Source organism: Mytilus edulis, chromosome 5 (assembly GCF_963676685.1).
Source record: "Mytilus edulis chromosome 5, xbMytEdul2.2, whole genome shotgun sequence".
NCBI classification, from domain to species: Eukaryota; Metazoa; Mollusca; class Bivalvia; order Mytilida; family Mytilidae; genus Mytilus; species Mytilus edulis.
Genome location: NC_092348.1, coordinates 95374550 through 95393289, shown reverse-complemented (window position 1 = coordinate 95393289; position 18740 = coordinate 95374550). Strand labels below are relative to the sequence as shown.

At 33.0% G+C, this 18740-nt stretch overlaps 2 protein-coding genes across 6 annotated transcripts in view; both read left to right on the top strand.

Annotated features, from left to right (window-relative positions):
• Positions 1 to 8449, top strand: part of LOC139524863 (aquaporin AQPAe.a-like) — a 43720-nt gene extending 35271 nt beyond the window's left edge. For all 5 annotated transcript variants that reach the window (XM_071319981.1, XM_071319976.1, XM_071319977.1 and 2 more), the window contains exon 4: positions 8183 to 8449. In XM_071319981.1, coding sequence (XP_071176082.1) covers positions 8183 to 8434 — 252 coding nt within the window. In that variant the 3' untranslated portion in view covers positions 8435 to 8449. The remainder of the gene's footprint in view (positions 1 to 8182) is intronic.
• Positions 8450 to 11562: 3113 nt separating this feature from the next.
• Positions 11563 to 18077, top strand: LOC139524862 (aquaporin-5-like). Its single transcript, XM_071319975.1, has 3 exons — positions 11563 to 12603; positions 16896 to 16976; positions 17517 to 18077. Exons 1-3 carry the CDS (start codon positions 11968 to 11970, stop codon positions 17766 to 17768), a joined length of 969 nt encoding a protein of 322 aa, XP_071176076.1. The 5' UTR covers positions 11563 to 11967; the 3' UTR covers positions 17769 to 18077.
• The last annotated feature ends 663 nt before the right edge of the window (positions 18078 to 18740 follow it).

Genomic DNA, 18740 nt, shown 5'->3' with positions numbered 1-18740 from the left:
ACGGAGAACATATTAATCTATTAGTTCAGTAATTTTCGTTTCTGTCCTTACATTATGTGACTCGAGAAAAAATTCTAAAAAATGGGTAACAATTGCATCGAAAAGAGAAAATTGAGTGCACCTTTTTATGTGAGGGTGTGTTTGAGTTGAATATTTTGTCTTGAAAACGTACAAAGCAAGAATATTTGATACATCATCTCGATTCAGATTCTAATATTTTTATATATTAAAGCTACAGGTTGAATTTATAACATAGAAACATCACAGTACTAAAAGATGAAATATATGGGTCAAGTGAAATACCTATCTAATGAATCATAAAAACAGAGAAGGTGTGTTCTGTATCTGTATCTGTATTCACTATCTTCTGCCAATTTAGGCACACCTCCAAAAATAGGAGTAGGAAAACTATCCACCAGTATATAAAAAAAAAACGAAAACGGTCACACTATTGAATTATTTACAATTATATCACAATCCTCCACCAATAAAACAAATTGTCAAGGTTTATTTACACACACACAAAAAAAAAAAAAAAAGATAGCTTCATCTGCTTTTTAAGTCTAAATGTCCTCTAAGCACACTTTCACTTATCTGCTATGAATTGAGTATCACAAGGATTTTGAAAAAGTTAAAATGATTACTAACTTATTAAAGAAAAAAAAAAATAATTGTGATAATTTATACTATTTAAAAAATAATTTATCGCTCTAGATGAAATAATTTATACTATCTGAAAAAAAAAAAAAAAAAAAAAAAAAAGTTATCCATAAGCATGAAAATATTTTTTTTTTAGGGAAACGGGGAAGTACCAAGATGCGATCAGTCCTCAACAAGGAATATGTTATTTAACAGTTTTTGACTTCTTTGAAATGTCCAGCAACTGATATCTTCTAGCATGTAATTTATAGCACAAGCTTCTGCATAATGGTTCTAGTTGAGTATCAATGTCTGATATAAGAGCTTGTGAATTCAACTGTGTGCAATAAAAATATGGGTTGACTATTACTGTTGTTATATGAATTGCAGCATCTACTTTATGTTTGGCAAAAATCATACTGCTAATGTTTATTATTTCTAACATAAGTGGTTTTCGTATGCATTCTAGTTCTTCACAAATCAACAGGAAATGATTCATAGTTTCTTCGTTCTTTTTGCACATCATACAGGTACCATCTGGTATAGCTTTATTGAACACAGCCCTTTTTGTCTGAAGAATGTAGGTTCCAGTTAAGATTTTAAGTCGGACTGGTATTCTAGATATGTCTCTTATATTGACTGATATAGTTTTTGCTATTGGGTGACATTTTCCAATAGTAAAAATTTCTCCAAGATGTTCTAGAGATGAAAACAATGAAATTTCTTGTTTAATTCGATTTGACCAATAAATATTGACTTTCTGTTTCACCAAATTCTTCCATTGCATTTTGGACATAGTCGTATCAAATAGACACATGTATGGATCACCAATTTCATATTTCAAAAATACAGCTTTGATAGCAATAAACCAACTGTTGCTTTTAATGCATTTAATTCCTAATTGTCTTTCAGCGATTTTCCATTCAGTGGAGGTGCATCCAGCTCTACATATACTTCCGAATAAGATGAGTGCCTTTTTGTGTATGACTGCTTCAGCAGGTAGCAAGCCAGATATTACGTAAATTGCTGGGTCAGCTACATTGACGGGTAAAGAGAGGATCTGCTTTATTATTCTTTTATACTGTTTTGATATTAAATCTATATTTTTTCCAGTAGGCAGTAAAATTTCTAATCCATAAAACATAATTGGAAATATAAATGTTTGTAGCATACTTATTGCAGATATCGAATAGCTATTTTTTTACTAAAAGTACTTGACGACAGTCTTTCAAGTTGGATGATGAAAATGCATATCTTCGAAAAAATCATTTTTTCTGTGTGATAACTAAGGTTTATAGTCTTCAACCACTAAGAAAAATCTAGTCTGCCCTTCCACGAAATATTTAATAATTTTTTTTTTAAATGTTTATAAAATTTTAAAAATTCCACCTGACAACCGATTAGACAATAGTTTTAAGTTGAATCAATGCAGACACGATCACTATCTGATCCTCATTAGCAAGTAGATATGTTTGTCTTTTATAATACAACTGACATATAAGGATCGTAATGGTGCTATGCGGATAAATTTATCGGTTTCCAAGAGCAAAATTGGCAGTGCGTCATCTCTACAATGGCTTCCATTTCTACGATTGTGAAAATTAACTGGCGTAATGGGGAGATAGTTTTGACGAAGTAGATTCCCGACTGTTAAGTCAGACTGCCGTTCCGATTTATCATATTCAATATAAAAAGGTTTTAATTTAGATGTCAAAAGTTAGATATTAAATTACAGCCTTTGAATGCGGTCGATGCAAGGTTGTATCGACCTGAGAGAAGCAAATTGACTGAAGACAAAGTCCGAGGTCGATATAACATCGTATTGACCTCAGCCAAATGGTACACATGTAATATTATTAATTAACAACTATTGCGTGAAAATTGTAAAATAGGGGATTTTTAGAATGTATTTTATGTAACGTGGTGAATGAATGCACTGTGCAAAATGCTGTATTTTCCGGACCTTTTTTGAATTTGAATTGTATTTGAAAAGGCTTGCCTAAAAAATCTATCCATGGGATTGATCTAGGGAATTTGTTTTGGAATAAACTTACTATGAAAATTGGAATTATAGAGACCTGAAAATTGTCATAAACTTTGAATGCCTATGATAATGTTTTGTATTGTTAATAGATATAGAAGATTGGTATGAGTGTCAAGGAAACAACTCTCCATCCAAGTCACAATGCTACTTGTAAAAAGTGAACCATTATCAATAGGGTAAAGCACGGCCTTCAACACGTAGCATTGACTCACAAGATGGGTATGAGTGCCAATGAGACAACTCTCCATCCAAGTCACAATGCTACTTGTAAAAAGTGAACCATTATCAATAGGGTAAAGCACGGCCTTCAACACGAAGCATTGACTCACAAGATGGGTATGAGTGCCAATGAGACAACTCTCCATCCAAGTCACAATGCAGCTTGTAAAAAGTGAACCATTATCGATAGGATAAAGCACGGTCGTCAACACGAAGCATTGACTCACCAAACAGCAAGCTATAAAGGGCAGCTAAAATGACGAAAGTAAAACCATTCACACAGGAAAACCAATGCTCAAATCTTTATTAAAAAAAGATAAACGAGAAACACTTATGAACCACATCAACAATTGGCAACTACTGAACAATAGGTTCCTGACTTAGGACAGGTGCAAACAAATGCAGCGGGTTTAAACGTTTTCACAGGTGCCAACCTTCACCCTAAAATGAAAGTAACATAACGACGTAGAAAGACACACTTTAAAATATCAAAAAGATTGATTTGCAATATAAAAAAAACATCGGGTTATATAAGTCTATTTTTTTTTTCAAATATGACAGAATCATGTCGTAAGCGAAAAAATACAAAATTACCATACAAATTGCCAAATAATGCAAATAGAATGAAGATGGAATGCATGTTTTATTTTTTCTTAATTTCTGTATTAAAAAAATGTATGTTAATGTTATATAAACAGAATTACCGTTAAAACCTGTTATCATGGACTGATTGTGTATAGATTTAAACACATTGTACTTATCAATCACCCACAGAAACGGGTATATCTGTTATCAAGTGTATACTTTATCTCAAGAATATGGTGTCGGGGTTATCAAGGATACCTCCTGTACTGTGTCTCAAGGGTCTTTATTCGACGACCCCCATCATTGTATTACAGGTCTTTTGCTAATAAGAACCCTTACTGGTGATATGACAATTATATATGAGATCTACACTATCTATTGGTACATACAGTCTCACTCATTGGTGAGGGTTTTTATTCGACGACCCCCATCATTGTATTACAGGTCTTTAGCTAATAAGAACCCCGTACTGGTGATATGTCAATTGTATTTGAGATCTGTACTATCTATTGGTACATACAATCTCACTCATTGTTGAGGTTTTTTTCCTCGATGACCCCCCCTCATTGTATTACAGGTCTTTAGTTAATAAGGAACCCCCTACTGCTTATATGTTAATTGTATTTGAGATCTGCACTATATATTTGTACATTCAGTCTCACTCATTGTTGAGGGGTTTTATTCGACGACCCCCGTCATTTGTCATTGTATTACATTTGTTTAGTTAATAAGAACCCCCTACTGGTGATATGTCAATTGTATTTGAGATCTGCATTATCTATTGCTACATACAGTCTCATTCATTGTGGAGGGTTTTTATTCGACGACCCCCATCATTGTATTACAGTTCTTTAGTTAATAGGAACCCCCTACTGGTCATATATCAATTGTATATGAGATCTGCACTATATATTGGTACAAACAGTCTCAATCATTATGGATGGTTTTTATTCGACGACCCCCATCATTGTATTACATTTTTTTAGTTAATAAGAACCACTTTCTGGTGAAAGGTCAATTGTATTTGAGATCTGCATTATCTATTGGTACATACAGTCTCATTCATTGTGGAGGGTTTTTATTCGACGACCCCCATCATTGTATTACAGTTCTTTAATTAATAAGAACCCTCCACTAGTGGTATGCCAATTGTATTTGAAATCTACACTATCTGTGGGTATATACAGTCTCACTCATTGTTGAGGGTTTGATATTTTTTTTTTATCATGGAAGCCAAGTCTAACAAACAAATGAGAAAAAGTGTTCCCAGCATTATGCAAAATCTGGCTTGATTTGCAAGACGGAGAATACCAATTTATTATTTATTTGCTAATTTTTGACAAATCCCATCGGCAAAGAGATGACCAGAGAAGATATTTGCTATTCAATGTCCTTTTGATTGTCTAAAACATTATATATGTCTTTCTGGACTTATAAAGTTGGGCGTTTATAAAAAGAAAAAGCTGACGAATTCACCCAGTTCACAAGTTTTAATAGCAGCTATAAATATTTATTTACTTATATGTATATATCTGCCGTTATTTTTATGTGAAATGATCAAATAAAATCCAGTATTTTATTAACCAAATCTGGCCCTCAAGGGATTAAAAGTAATTACACAAATATAAATGTATGTGGATTTCCTCATATAAACAAATCCTTGTCATTTTTTTTTTATTTCAAATTCCGAAACATTTTGTGGCATCTCCTCAAATGGCAGTTATTTGTTATAAAGGAAGCTTTTTCCAACGGCTAGTACTTTGATTTCAGTGAAAAAGCCTGATAAAACATATATATATTTTTATTCATTCAATCATCAAAATATTTTCATCCAATGCGTAAAATTTGTCCGGAATAAATATGAAAAAAGTAAAATCACAAAAATACTGAACTTAGAGGAAGATCAATTGGGAAAGTCCATAATCACATGGCAAAATCAAATAACAAAACGCATCAAAAACGAATGGACAAGTGAATGAAACAAATTGTCGCCTTTCAGCGCTAACTGTTGATCAAATGTGTTGTAATTGCTATAAAAGATTGTTTTCACTACATATGTTTAGTTTCGGTTATAAAACTTTAGACATTTTTTATCATCAGATTCAGAACAAAAATTAAAATCATATTTATATTAAAGTTCAGAGTATATCACCAATAAAAACTGTATACACTTTAAACGATTATGTCACTGGTCAGTTGGGTAATACATTATCTGTGATTGTAAAATATATTTAAATCTACAGTCATGTTTACTGTTCATCTTGAGTATAATGTTCAAACTTTATTGTTTACTGTTCATCTTGAGTATAATGTTCAAACCTTATCGTTTACATTTCTGTTCAGAGTTGTCTACAATCTACAAGTAGCCCTCTGACCATCAAAAGAGTGTTTAATTTGAAGTAATGTTATGTACAGAATTTGAATTTATGACTCGCTGACACGTGGTGGAATGCAAAAAAAATAAACATGATTTAGAAAAAAAAATATTTCATATTATAATTATACACATTTTTTTTTCAACTTGTGTCTTTTTTTTCAACATATCTAATCCATAAAATTGAGAATTGAAACGGGAAATGTGTCAAAGAGACAGCACCCATAACAAAGATCAGAAAACCGCCTAGTCCACCCCAACACAGCATAAAAATCCCGTTCCCGACGGCGGTCTTCAGTTGACCCCTGAACAAAAATGTGAACTGGTTCGATATCATTATATTCATCAACTGCGTTATAAAAATTGTGTTTTTATTTGTTTTATTTTAGATACCATTGACTGGTTCGAGTATGAACTCTGCTAGAAGTTTTGGACCAGCGGTTGTCATGAACAACTAGGAAAATAACTGGGTAAAATACAATTCTTTATATACTTCCCCCCTCCGTTTTGTGTACAAATCAAATGACTGTTTACATTTCCCTAACTTCAAATAAAAGAACTACATATGAACGATAACTTAAAATTTCAAAATCGCTTTTTAAAATGATGAGCTGCGTCGGATAGAAATCGACCTTATGCGAGTGCATATTTACATGTACATGAATACAACTTTCAATGGTTTTAGGAGCATTTCACATGTTTAAAAACGCAAGAAATGATGCATTTTGTTTGTTTTATAGGTTTATAATATAACAACTCAATTTTCAAACAGTTACAGACTTTTGACAATGATTTGATTTTCAGCCGAGATTGGAAACCAGATATGTTGATATTCACTTGCATAAGGTCGATTTCTATCCGTCGGAGCCCATGTGTTTCATTTATGGCTGTTAATTGTATTTCAAGAAGCTGTTCTGAATGTCTCTAGTCTGTACAATTGTTGTGCATTAGTAGGAAAATTTCTCATTCGAAGAAGTTATGACCAACAAGAACAGGATCTGTTTCGCAGATACCTAACAAGACACCCACAACTATTTCAGACATCTAACGTTGTACAAATAAAAAGGTTGTACAGTGACGGACTGCATAACAATTCCTTAAACTACGCAGTAGATTTAAAACAATATAAAAAATAATATGAACTATATAAATTACGAGCTTTATATTATACCTTATGATCATCGTGAGTTATTACTAGATGTATGTCACGTTTGACTTATACATTTGATTAACAAACTTTTTATAAAAACATTATATTAACACTTTCATGCATGACTGGCTTTAGTTATTTCATAATCTGTTTCTGTCATTAAAATGCATGTATGCATCATATTTTTAATTGATTTTTCAGACGGAAGCAAAGTTTCTAATAACGCTTTTTACGTGATAAGTAATTGCATTTAAGTCCCAAATAATACATCATTCAGGTGCATTCAAATTGCATATATAGTCTTTATTTGTTGGGAATTGGTTTTAGATGTAAACAAATTTACAAATAAAAAATAAAAACACTCCTTAAATGTAAAAAAATGCATTGAAACGTATGTTTTGAGCATTTACACAACTTTACTTTGCTTTGAAATAGTATTTATGTAGCCAATGGAACGTCAATTTTTATAAAGGAAATTCAGATAAATTTATAAGATACATTGTTCCTGTTTATAAACTAAGGTAGAAAACTGACAATAAGAATGTGTAGTTCCAAACAACTTGTCAACATAGCAAGCCGTTTTACTATTTATTCTAACTTTATATATATATATAACTTATAAGATATCTTATATAATCTGAAAAAAAAAATTAAAATATCTTACTTCCTTTATTAGATATCTCATATATTTTATAATATATCTCATAAAGTTTATAAAGGAGCGTACATAGGAATGACATGGGCTCGAAAACACTGATCGATTGATTGATTGATTGATTGATTGGCGCTTCGCCGTCGTCCAGTAGCAATTATTTCTAACCTATACTGGACGTGACACTATTCTGTAAGAATGAGAGGTGGCGGGAGTAAAACAACGTAAGTATGTTTATTGGAAATAAAAGGCAGACATTTTTTCGTCCATCGGGCCACCTATGGATCCCTTAATCATGCAGAGATCACGACCCTATCTCTACGCCTGACAGTGGATTTTACGTTCCCATTCTGATTGCATGTGGCTGCGAATTTATATATAACGGAAAATACCAAGGTTACCATGTTCATATACATCAACCACCTTTTGGAGTTGATTCCAAAAGGATTGTGGTCACATCACTACCGAGAGGAAACTTTTAATTCGTGTAACTTTATTATTTTTTGTATATTTAAAAAGGTGTACTGGATTGGTCCTATATTGGGAGGTGTTTTTGCTGGATTATTGTACGAGTATATATTTGCTGCAAACGCTTCGATGAATAAAATTATGGAATTCCTTCTGTCCAGCAGATACGACACAGAAGACTTCCCAGCACAAAAAGAACAAAAACTAAAAATAATGGTGGATTCCGATGAAGACAATATTTTCAATAAAACAGAAGAGAACGTGCAAATGATTATGCGCGAAAAGCATCACGAATCATCGTAGAAGCTTCTACTTAACCCTTTAATGCATCCATAGGATCACCTATATAATGAAATTTTAGTTGCAGGAAAAAAACCTGTATGCTAGGATTTCATATATCAGCAGTCTAACATTACCATATATAGATGCTTTGGATTTTGAATGTTGATGGAAGAATTTGTAGGTGTAGCAAATGTATGCCAGAATAAATAGAATTTATAGGACACCGAATTGCCTTTATGAATGAGAAAACCCACTGTGCAATACCGCATAGTCAAATTATAACAATCCAGTCTTCATTTGGCCTGCCACCTCTGTTGCTCCTTGATGACTAAAATTGACAAAAACTATAAAATGTTAATTTCATTTATTAACATTATTTTGGGTCGATACTGTAGCTATGGACTGTTATCTCCCTAGAGTATCATCAGCTCAGTAGTCAGAACTAACGTCTTTTATAACAAATTCCCCATATATTATTATAAATGAAGAAATTATTAAGGAACTGTGGTTCAAACTTCCTTAGACAAAGTTAACCTAAAGTTAGATCATATGGCTCCTTTCGTTTCTTCTTATATGCTTTCAAATAGTAAGGTTTCAGCGTTCATGAAGAGTTAAATCCAGAAAAGAGATTTGGACGATCGAAGTTTAAAAAGTATAGAAAAGGATATGTGGTATGTTTGCCAACTATCCTATCGTCGGAGTTCAACTATCCACTTGACGTCGATATACTAGTAAGCGGTATTCAACAGGAGAATACACAAACCGTATACTAGTAGTCTGCTATAAAAGGTCCAACATGACAAATGTGAAACAATTCAAACGAGAAAAGTAACGACCTGATTTATGCAAAAACAATGAACGAAAAACAAATATAATATTCGACAACAAAAGACAACCACTGAATTACAGAATTCCTACTTGGGACAGGCACAATCTAACTTAAATATCGATACAGGGTTGCTTCAGTACAACACAAAAACATATTGTAAAAAGCAGTAGCAATTGGCTTAACTCAATATATATCAGTACCAAGCAAACACGAAAAAAATACAAAGGACCAATATAGTAGCACTCGCAGTTACTGAAATTTGTTTAAAAGTCAATTTGCTTGGACATTGGTCATATGTTAATTACCTATTTTTCATCGTATCAATTGGAGTCAGGAAAAATATTAAAGAGAAAATCTGCTAAAATGGACAAAACACTCATTTAACAAAAGAACCCCCACTTACGAGGTTTTAGAATTGAGATAGTTAAATGACTATGTGACTGGGTTAAACTGGGGCTTATACCGACTAATAAAATATATATAAAAGAGGGACGAAAGATACCAAAGGGACAGTCAAACTCATAAATCTAAAACAAACTGACAACGCCATGGCTAAAAATTAGCATTAAATAAAAACTATGTCTGAAAAGTACTTAACTGTAACATAATGGTACAAAGTATGCTCTCAGTCACTGACAGAATGTTCAACGTACTTAATCTGCTGATTCATTAGTCTATCCAAAAACAAATTGTTCATGCTAGTATATAGAATATTTTTCAAGAAATTAGAATTAACCGATTGTTTTATACATTACCTATATTATTTGTGTAAATCAAATTGTTATATCTTGACGAAAACGAAAGATTTTTTTTTAGCGCAAATGAACTTCTAAATCATTTGGGCTCTAGCGATTGGCAATCGTACCACATCTTCTTATTTCTATACGGCTACGCCGAAGAACTATCAAGTGTTTTTTTTTTTTTTATCAATTTGCCTTATAAGTTGGACCAATGCTTCAAGAAATGATAAGAAAGGAGGAACTTGGAAGTTAGCCATTGCTGTATATTGTATATCTTAGTATGAACAACTTTATGCTCCTTCAACTGAATAAATGTGTAGTAATGTATATAAAAGTAAATGCATTCGTACAATACATATAGTGCTATTTTCTTCTGCGTATTTTTTTTTTTTTTTTTTTAAATTAGTATAAATAAATGGGTCATTTTCAAAATATGTCGAATTTTAAAATAGCAAAATTTAATAAAAGTCACTAGTTTAAAAAGCCCTCTTGATGAGCAAACCCAAACTAGCAGTACTTGTGAAACAATATATAAAAAGTGCAATTTTAATCGGGCGCCATGCAATCATTATGGTTATTATGGCTGATTTCAAATTAAATTGCAGGAAAATTGCTGTACTCTATTTTTAGGATGCTTAGTGCTTTTGAAATCATAGCTGAATAGTTCCATATTCACTCATATGGAGAAATAATTTAACGGTTGAATTAGTGACGATAACAAGATAGATATGCATTTCATGTACGCCGATTGATATAGCTTTCAAAAAAAAAGTTACATGCTGTAATAAAGAAATTGTGATTTTTCGTCTGCCTTATTATAAACATTCTAAAATAGCTTTGTAGAAAGCAGGAAAAACTCATTTGAAATGGGTTAACCCGACACTGTACGTACATAAATTACCCAAAATGTAACATGCAGACATCTTATTCGTTCAGGTATTTCACATCCAATCTTTTATGGTAATATTCTTTACAAAGCACAAAAATGTCAGTATTCAACTCAAAAGCTCACAAAACTTTTAAACAGACTTATTAAGAAGGGACACAGTTACGATACTGTTGTCAGGTCATTAAAGATTGCATATTTTGGCTGTAATATTGATTCACTTATAGGGTCTTTGTTTCGAAACTAAACACATTTATTTAAAAAAAACTGGCGGTGATCTCAGGTGTTCAATGTATTAGCACTGTCCATCATTGGAATAGTAAGTTCGTCCTCAAACGATTTGAAATAATTACAGCTTCACTATGTGGTATGGCTTTGCTCATTGTTGAAGGTCATACAGTAACCTATGGTTGTTTATTTCTGTGTCATTCTGTCTCTTGTGCATGTAGAATCTATTGACAATCATACCACATCTTCTTTTCTATAGATATATAAATATACTCAATATTCAATTTTTATTATGTTTCTATGAACCAAACTAGAGAGTGGTCAATTAATTACAGCGTAAATAAATCTGTCATAATAAAATGTCATATCAAATATATAATTATGATTCAATACTTAAAATATTTTATCTACGTCCAGCACTGATCTGTTTCATTTTCCACCGTTTCATCAATTTTTGTATGCGTTTTAGACAGTTAAATTAATCTAGTGCATTTCCATTAGGAAATTAGCAAGGCAGCGCTTGTCAGCTCTAACTGCAACTCTATTGAATTAGCTACATTGTAAATTTTGGATCCAACGTGTTATTAATTTGCCGCAACATGCTCTAAGGTCTATTTCAAAATGAAGATACAGATTCTCGGGGGAAACGAAATTCTGGATATAGCTTTAGTTTGATTATTTAAACTTCACTGTATTATCCGACTTCTGGGGTTTATATGCTGAATGAGTAATGGATAACTATTCCCGGTATGGAAAACTTTTATTTACTTTATCTGTATTTCTGTGTTTGCTGAACAGTCGAGGAGGAACACAGTTTAATGATAGCCAATAAGACATTTATTGCGGTTGGTGACAATTTAAATTACCCCTGATGACACCTTATTCAGAACGGTCAGATTCGGCCAACGTTGTAGGTTTTAGAAAAGGCTTTTGGACACGGTACAGAATGGTGACCAGCGTAGATGATATAAAATCCCTGAGGTTCTGGAAAGCAGTCATTGCAGAAATGATAGGAACGTTGCTCCTTGTGATGATAGCATGTGGATCTTTCACTGCTTGGGAAGATCCAAATAAAGACCAACATATCTCAAATGCGGGAAGAATTATTCAGATTTCACTCTGTTTCGGACTCGGAGTTGCTACTTTAGTTTGGGTTTTCGGGCATGTTAGTGGCGGCCATCTTAATCCATCTGTTACCATGGCATTCTTCATCACCCGTCGTATCAGTCTTGCAAGAGCTGTCATGTATGTTATTGGACAATGTGTCGGCGGCATGATTGGAGCAGGACTATTGAAAGGAGTGATGCCATCTAACTACACTGGTAATCTTGGTGCGACAACCTTACAACATGGTATGAACGGAGGGAAAGGTTTTGGGGTAGAGTTCTTCATCACCTTTGTATTGGTATTGACAGTGTTTGCATCTGCGGATAAACACCGGAAGGACTTGAAGGGATCGTTTCCACTTTCGATTGGGTTGGCGTATACCTTCTGTCACTTATTTGCAGTAAGTATTGACTTATATTTGGAACCAGTTTTAAATTAATGAATGTATCCACTCGCACATAAATCTGGTTCTTTGTCTGTGTTTGGTTCTACATTTTGCTTTTAAGTTTATCATAGCTTCAATGATTGCTATTAGGCATTGAACTCACAGGCACTTGTCTCAGAATATTTCCTATATACCTTAATACAACATATTAAGTTATATAGGAAATTTATATTAAGGTATATAGGAAATTTTTTTCAGAGACAAGTGCCTCAAATTATGGCTAAGGCATCACAGAATAAACATTACATTTCGAAATGCTCATCTGGTGCAGGGAAATTAGTATTGTTCATATGTTATTATTTCACTGTGCCATAATATCATACCTTTGTGACCACCTATGATTTTCCAGGTAAATTGTACCTATTTTTTTCTTACTTTTAATCACTTGAATATTATGTAATATTACGATTGACTTAATTCCCAAATGCTGTTTTCTAAGAAACTGCATGACAGGTGAAATAAAACATCCGGGTACTTTGTAAGTGTAATAAAACACTAAATCAATGCTACAACTAGACAGAACAGACAAAATTATATTTCTGACTTGTGAATTTCCTTGTTTCATGTACTAGTATTAATATTGCCCTTTTTCCATGGACTGATTATATACCAGTACATCGACAAGACAGATACATATAAAAGGTTCAATATGGCTCATCGTAAAATGCCAAAACTGTTTATTTTCATTGTGTTGACCAGCGCCAGAGCAACGATAAAAACTTTATCTAAAAGCTGTACCTTTTTATAGTAAAATATACGGTATGATTATTACTCATAGTTGAAGGCCTGCTTTGACATATAATTGCGTAATTCCTCGTTTATGTTACTCTTTTGAATGGTTGTCTAACTGAAAACTTTTGAATAAAACTTTTTTTAGATTTACAAACAATTGAAAGTAAGCTCTGATGAGCACTGGCAATCCAGCATATAACTCATCTTTAACAGTTTTACAAAAATTTCCTCGACCCTTATGAATCATAGATTGACAATAGAACAGTCGACATGAGTATTTAGATCAGTAGGAAGTGTATCTGGGTACAATCAATAGAGAAAGGGTATTGAGATTATTGTGTTATATAACATTGTTGCATGTTCAGACATAAATAAGTCATTCTTATCAAAGTTAAAGGGAAAGGTATCATAAAAGTTTACTTCAAATGCTGTAAATTTTACTGCCGGTATATTATGTACATAATCGTTTGGTATTAAGTATGATTAAAGTGAGTGGTATAAATATTAAACACTAATTTGTCCCTTAGTGAAGAGGAATGTATTGGTATGGACGATTTATGTACTGCTTACAATACACTTATCTGAATAGATAACGCTAATACTTATTGCTATGTTGACCTTAGTGTTCTGTGTACCATTGGTGCAAATCAATCGGTCAGTTTTTTATGTTCTGTGAACCATTAATTCAAAACGATCTGTCCAATATAAAAAAGAAGATGTGGTATGATTGCCAATTAGACCAATCTTCATAAGAGACCAAAATAACACAGAAATTAACAACTATAGGCCACCGTACAGACTTCAACAATGCACAAAACATATACCGCATAGTCAGCTTTTATTTAAATGGCCCGGTCAAAATGAAATATATAAAACAATTCAAACGAGAAACTAACGGCCTAATTTATGTATGAAATAATCAACAAAAACAAATATGTAACACAGGAATAAACAGCAACCACCGAATTACAGGCTCCTGACTTGAGATAGGCTCATACAGAATGTGGCAGTGATACACATTTTAGCGGGCGTCAAAACCTGAGGTCAGTGGCGACGATAAACATGTTAGCGGGCGTCAAACCCTTCCCCCAACCTGAATGGGATAGTGGTGAACAGCACAAATAAGAATAAAATTTTGAAAATCAGTTAAACAAGGCTGAACTCATCAGATAGATACAAATAGAAAAACACAGAGTTGACGTGGCCGGGTACTTGTACATCCCAAAAACAAACCAAAAAATAAAATACATAAGAACAAATCTGAAAGTACTCGCAGCTATACTGCCAGCTAGTTCAAATTCAATAACATCTAAACCACCACATCAAAATCACCCATCTACAATTAGATTATCAATCAGTACACATCTAATGGATTTAGTGTAAAGACGTCATAAACAGATATGTTTATAACAATAATATTTAGTTTACTTTTTGATTACTGATAACAAAATCAATATTAATACTAATAAATAAGCAACATCCAAAGATCTAATTACAGTGTTGAATTGGTAACCTTTTAGAATAATAAAATTGAGAATGGAAATGGGGAATGTGTCAAAGCGACAACAACCCGACCATAGAGCAGACAACAGCCGAAGGCCACCAATAGGTCTTCAGTTATGTAGCGAGAAACTCCCGCACCCGGAAACGTCCTTCAGCTGGCCCCTAAACAAATATGTATACTAGTTCAGTGAAAATGGACGTCATACTTAACTCCGGAATATATAAACTAAAATTAAAAATTATTAGTTATTCTTTTTATTACATTGGCAAATGGCCTTTTTTTTAAATTAATGTAGAAAATGTAAGGAACTATATCTTTTTCCTACGCATTGACAATTTGTTTTGATCCGACGTTATCGACGTCTTGACAACGCCTATTGTTGTATGACGTCAGAGAGTGAAATAACCAAGTTTATTTCACATGTGAAATTATCGGTTTTTATCTAACTGGGAAATCAATGTAATTCATTGCAACCAATGTAATAATTTGTGGTAACAAAATCCTTGGCTTAATAATTTACCAATAATTCATAGATTTAGTCTCAACAGACACGGGCATAGCGAACGAGTTGTGATATATATATATGAACAACGTAACATCACCATACAAAAAAGGAAAATTAACAATAGGTAACGAAAACACGTCCCTTTTGTCGTAAATTTTAGTATGGAGTTTCCCATCTAAAACTGAAATAAATGTAATATAAATATAGGAAGGGAAGTTAGTACCGTTTATATTTAATTTATTTTAAATTTCCTGTGAATAAATTTCGGTAGTATATTTAGAACACGAATAAGAAAGGGAACCTGAGAGGAATATATGAACTGTACTTTGGAGTGTTAATGTCTTTTTTGTTGAAATGTGTTGTTTAGTTGCTGTCTCATTGAAGTTTATCTGTCTATCCAGTTTCATTATGGAAAGGAAGCAAAAATCGAAGATGAAATAGCTGATTGAAATTTGGATTGATCGGCGCTAAAGCATACGCGGCTCCAGCCATTTCAAAAAAGAGTTTCAACCACCGGACAACCAGGAAACGTTCACATAATAATAATATTTAAAAATAATATAACCAAACAAAATCAAAAACAAAAACAATACTGGACAATTTGACCTCATCATCGAAAATAAATTTGAATTACTGGCTTTGCCACGAAAATGAGGTCAAACTGAGGTCAGTCTAACACGTTAGACTTACACAAAACCAACGAAACAACATTCACTGTATTCGATGAAATTTTCACAAAAAGAACATTTTGTAGGAAATGGTGAAAGTTCGTAAAAACAAACGCAGGTATTTTGATAAGATCGATATATATTTAGAAGTGAGTTTAACAAACAGCAACCACTTACGGCGGGACTTTTATGTATAGCTATTAAAACCGATTCTCTTCCAAATAAAATTACAATTAGGAGAAATACATCAAAACATGCAATAATGGTTAACCACTACATAGATGTCTGTATTCTAAGTTTTATCAATACAACAACAAAAAAGGTTTTTGTGGAGCGACATATATAACTTGAAAGCTTGTCAGAATTCTTTAAGAAGTCAATTGGAAACATTGGTTTGGTAAACATAAATAGTTACATTGGTGTTCCTCCCTCTCAAAAAAAAACTCTTCAAAAAATATTCAAGGTTTATAATTTTTAGAACATTATATGCACGTCCCGTTGTCATAAGACTCACCAACGGCGCTCGCGAATTAAAACAAGTTGAATGATACCCAAATGTAGTTATTCTTTTATCTATTATGTACATTTGCATTCATGCATTCATTCAGGGGATATCTTAACTTTGTAGAAAGGTAAGAGTTTTTTATTTGCTTCGCGTTGAAGGCCGCACTATAACTTTGAGATGTAGAACAGCAATGAAAGCGTCGTCACTTCGTTTCTTGTGTGTTCTTTTGCTATACGCGTACTTATTTTTTGCCATAGATGGATACCCTATATCCTTTGTTTTCTATTACAATCTTCCCAGTCCCTGATAATTTTGTATTCACAATCTTTATAGGTTCCAATGACTGGTGCTGGTATGAACACAGCCAGAAGTTTTGGTGCCGCTGTTGTTTCTGGAGTTTGGTCAAGTCACTGGGTAGGTAGACAACTTAATCATGGTTATGACAAAACTTTTATATATTTTATCAGTGTGAATTCTAACAACACTGTCTATTCTTATAATTTTTTTTTATCACTTTTGGGCAAATATGTTTATGACAATAAATCAAACGAACTCATCATTATATTTATTTACCAGGTATATTTGTTGGGTCCACTACTTGGAGGGACATTTTCTTATGATTAGTATAACTTTTGGGCAACTTTGTTCATGTCAATTATATATTTACAAGGTATATTGGTTGGGTCCGCTACTTGGAGTAGGGGGATTCTAGCTGGTCTGATGTATGAGAATATGTTTATGACAATAAGTCAATTATATATTTACAAGGTATATTGGTTGGGTCCATTACTTGGAGGGATTCTGGCTGGTCTGATGTATGAGAATTTGTTTATTACAATAAATCAATTATATATTTACAAGGTATATTGGTTGGGTCCACTACTTGGAGGGATTCTAGCTGGTCTAATGTATGAGAATATGTTTATGACAATAAATCAATTATATATTTACAAGGTATATTGGTTGGGTCCACTACTTGGAGGGATTCTAGCTGGTCTGATGTATGAGAATTTGTTCGCTGCCAATGCATCTCTGAACAAGGCAATGGAGTTTCTATTGGCCAGTGACTATGACACAGAGAAACATCCAGGGAAGAAGGCTAAAATTAGAATCATACACGAGGAAGACATCGACGAGAAAGAAAAGGAATTTTGCGAGCTTCAGTCTCCTGATACACCAATTGCTCATGTTGTTACAAATCCTTGATTTTAGGGTATGGAGATTTCATAAATGGAAAGAACAAAATAAGAATGTCTGAGACAGTTTCATGGAGAAATTATTGAGATTTGAATAAATTAAGAAGGACATTGGTAACATATTTTACATTTACCCGTTTCGGGCCATTTGAATGAGTGAGTCTTTGTTGCACACAAATATGATGTGTTTATGAGTAAATTGCAGAATATAACCAATTAAACTACATGTATGACAGTATCCTTGTAAATGAATAATACGTTCCTTTTTTATTGTTTTCATATTATTACAATTTAAAAATAAAATTATGTTGTGAGTAAATTTATCAATGATCTCAACCATCAGCATCATACCTCGTTCTCATTCGAACTTCTCTTATCTTAAAAGTAACAGAACAGGACAGAAGATAAATTGAAATGAAAATATGAGTTCATTCAATTTTTAATCGTAGAAATCGATGATGAGTAAATCCAGCACTATTGTATCATTAGTGACTGTACTTCTCAGTAGATTTCATACAGCAACTTGATAAACATTAAAGGGGCACTAGCTGTCAAATTCATGGTCACCGATTTGACTCAAATTCTCATATTTGATTAATAACAATATTAAACATTTATCCAAACTATAAAAAGTCTAAAATAAACAGTTAACAGAGCATAGGGTAGATAATATATAGGTTCGTTTCGTGTGTATTTTAGTCCAGGCGCCATCTAATTAACTATCGATTTCAGTGGCGGATCCAGAACTTTTCATAAAGGGGGGGGGGGCGCTGACTGACCTAAGAGGGGGCCCACTCCAGTCATGCTTCAGTGATTCCCTATATAATAAACCAAATTTTTCCCAAGAAAGGGGGGCCCGGGCCCCCCCCCCTGGATCCGCCTATGGATTTGACCTCAGATGACCATATAAGCGATGTAAACATAAATAAATAAACATATGAATAGATTAAACCAACACGTGCAATTGGGTTTTTATAGGTCT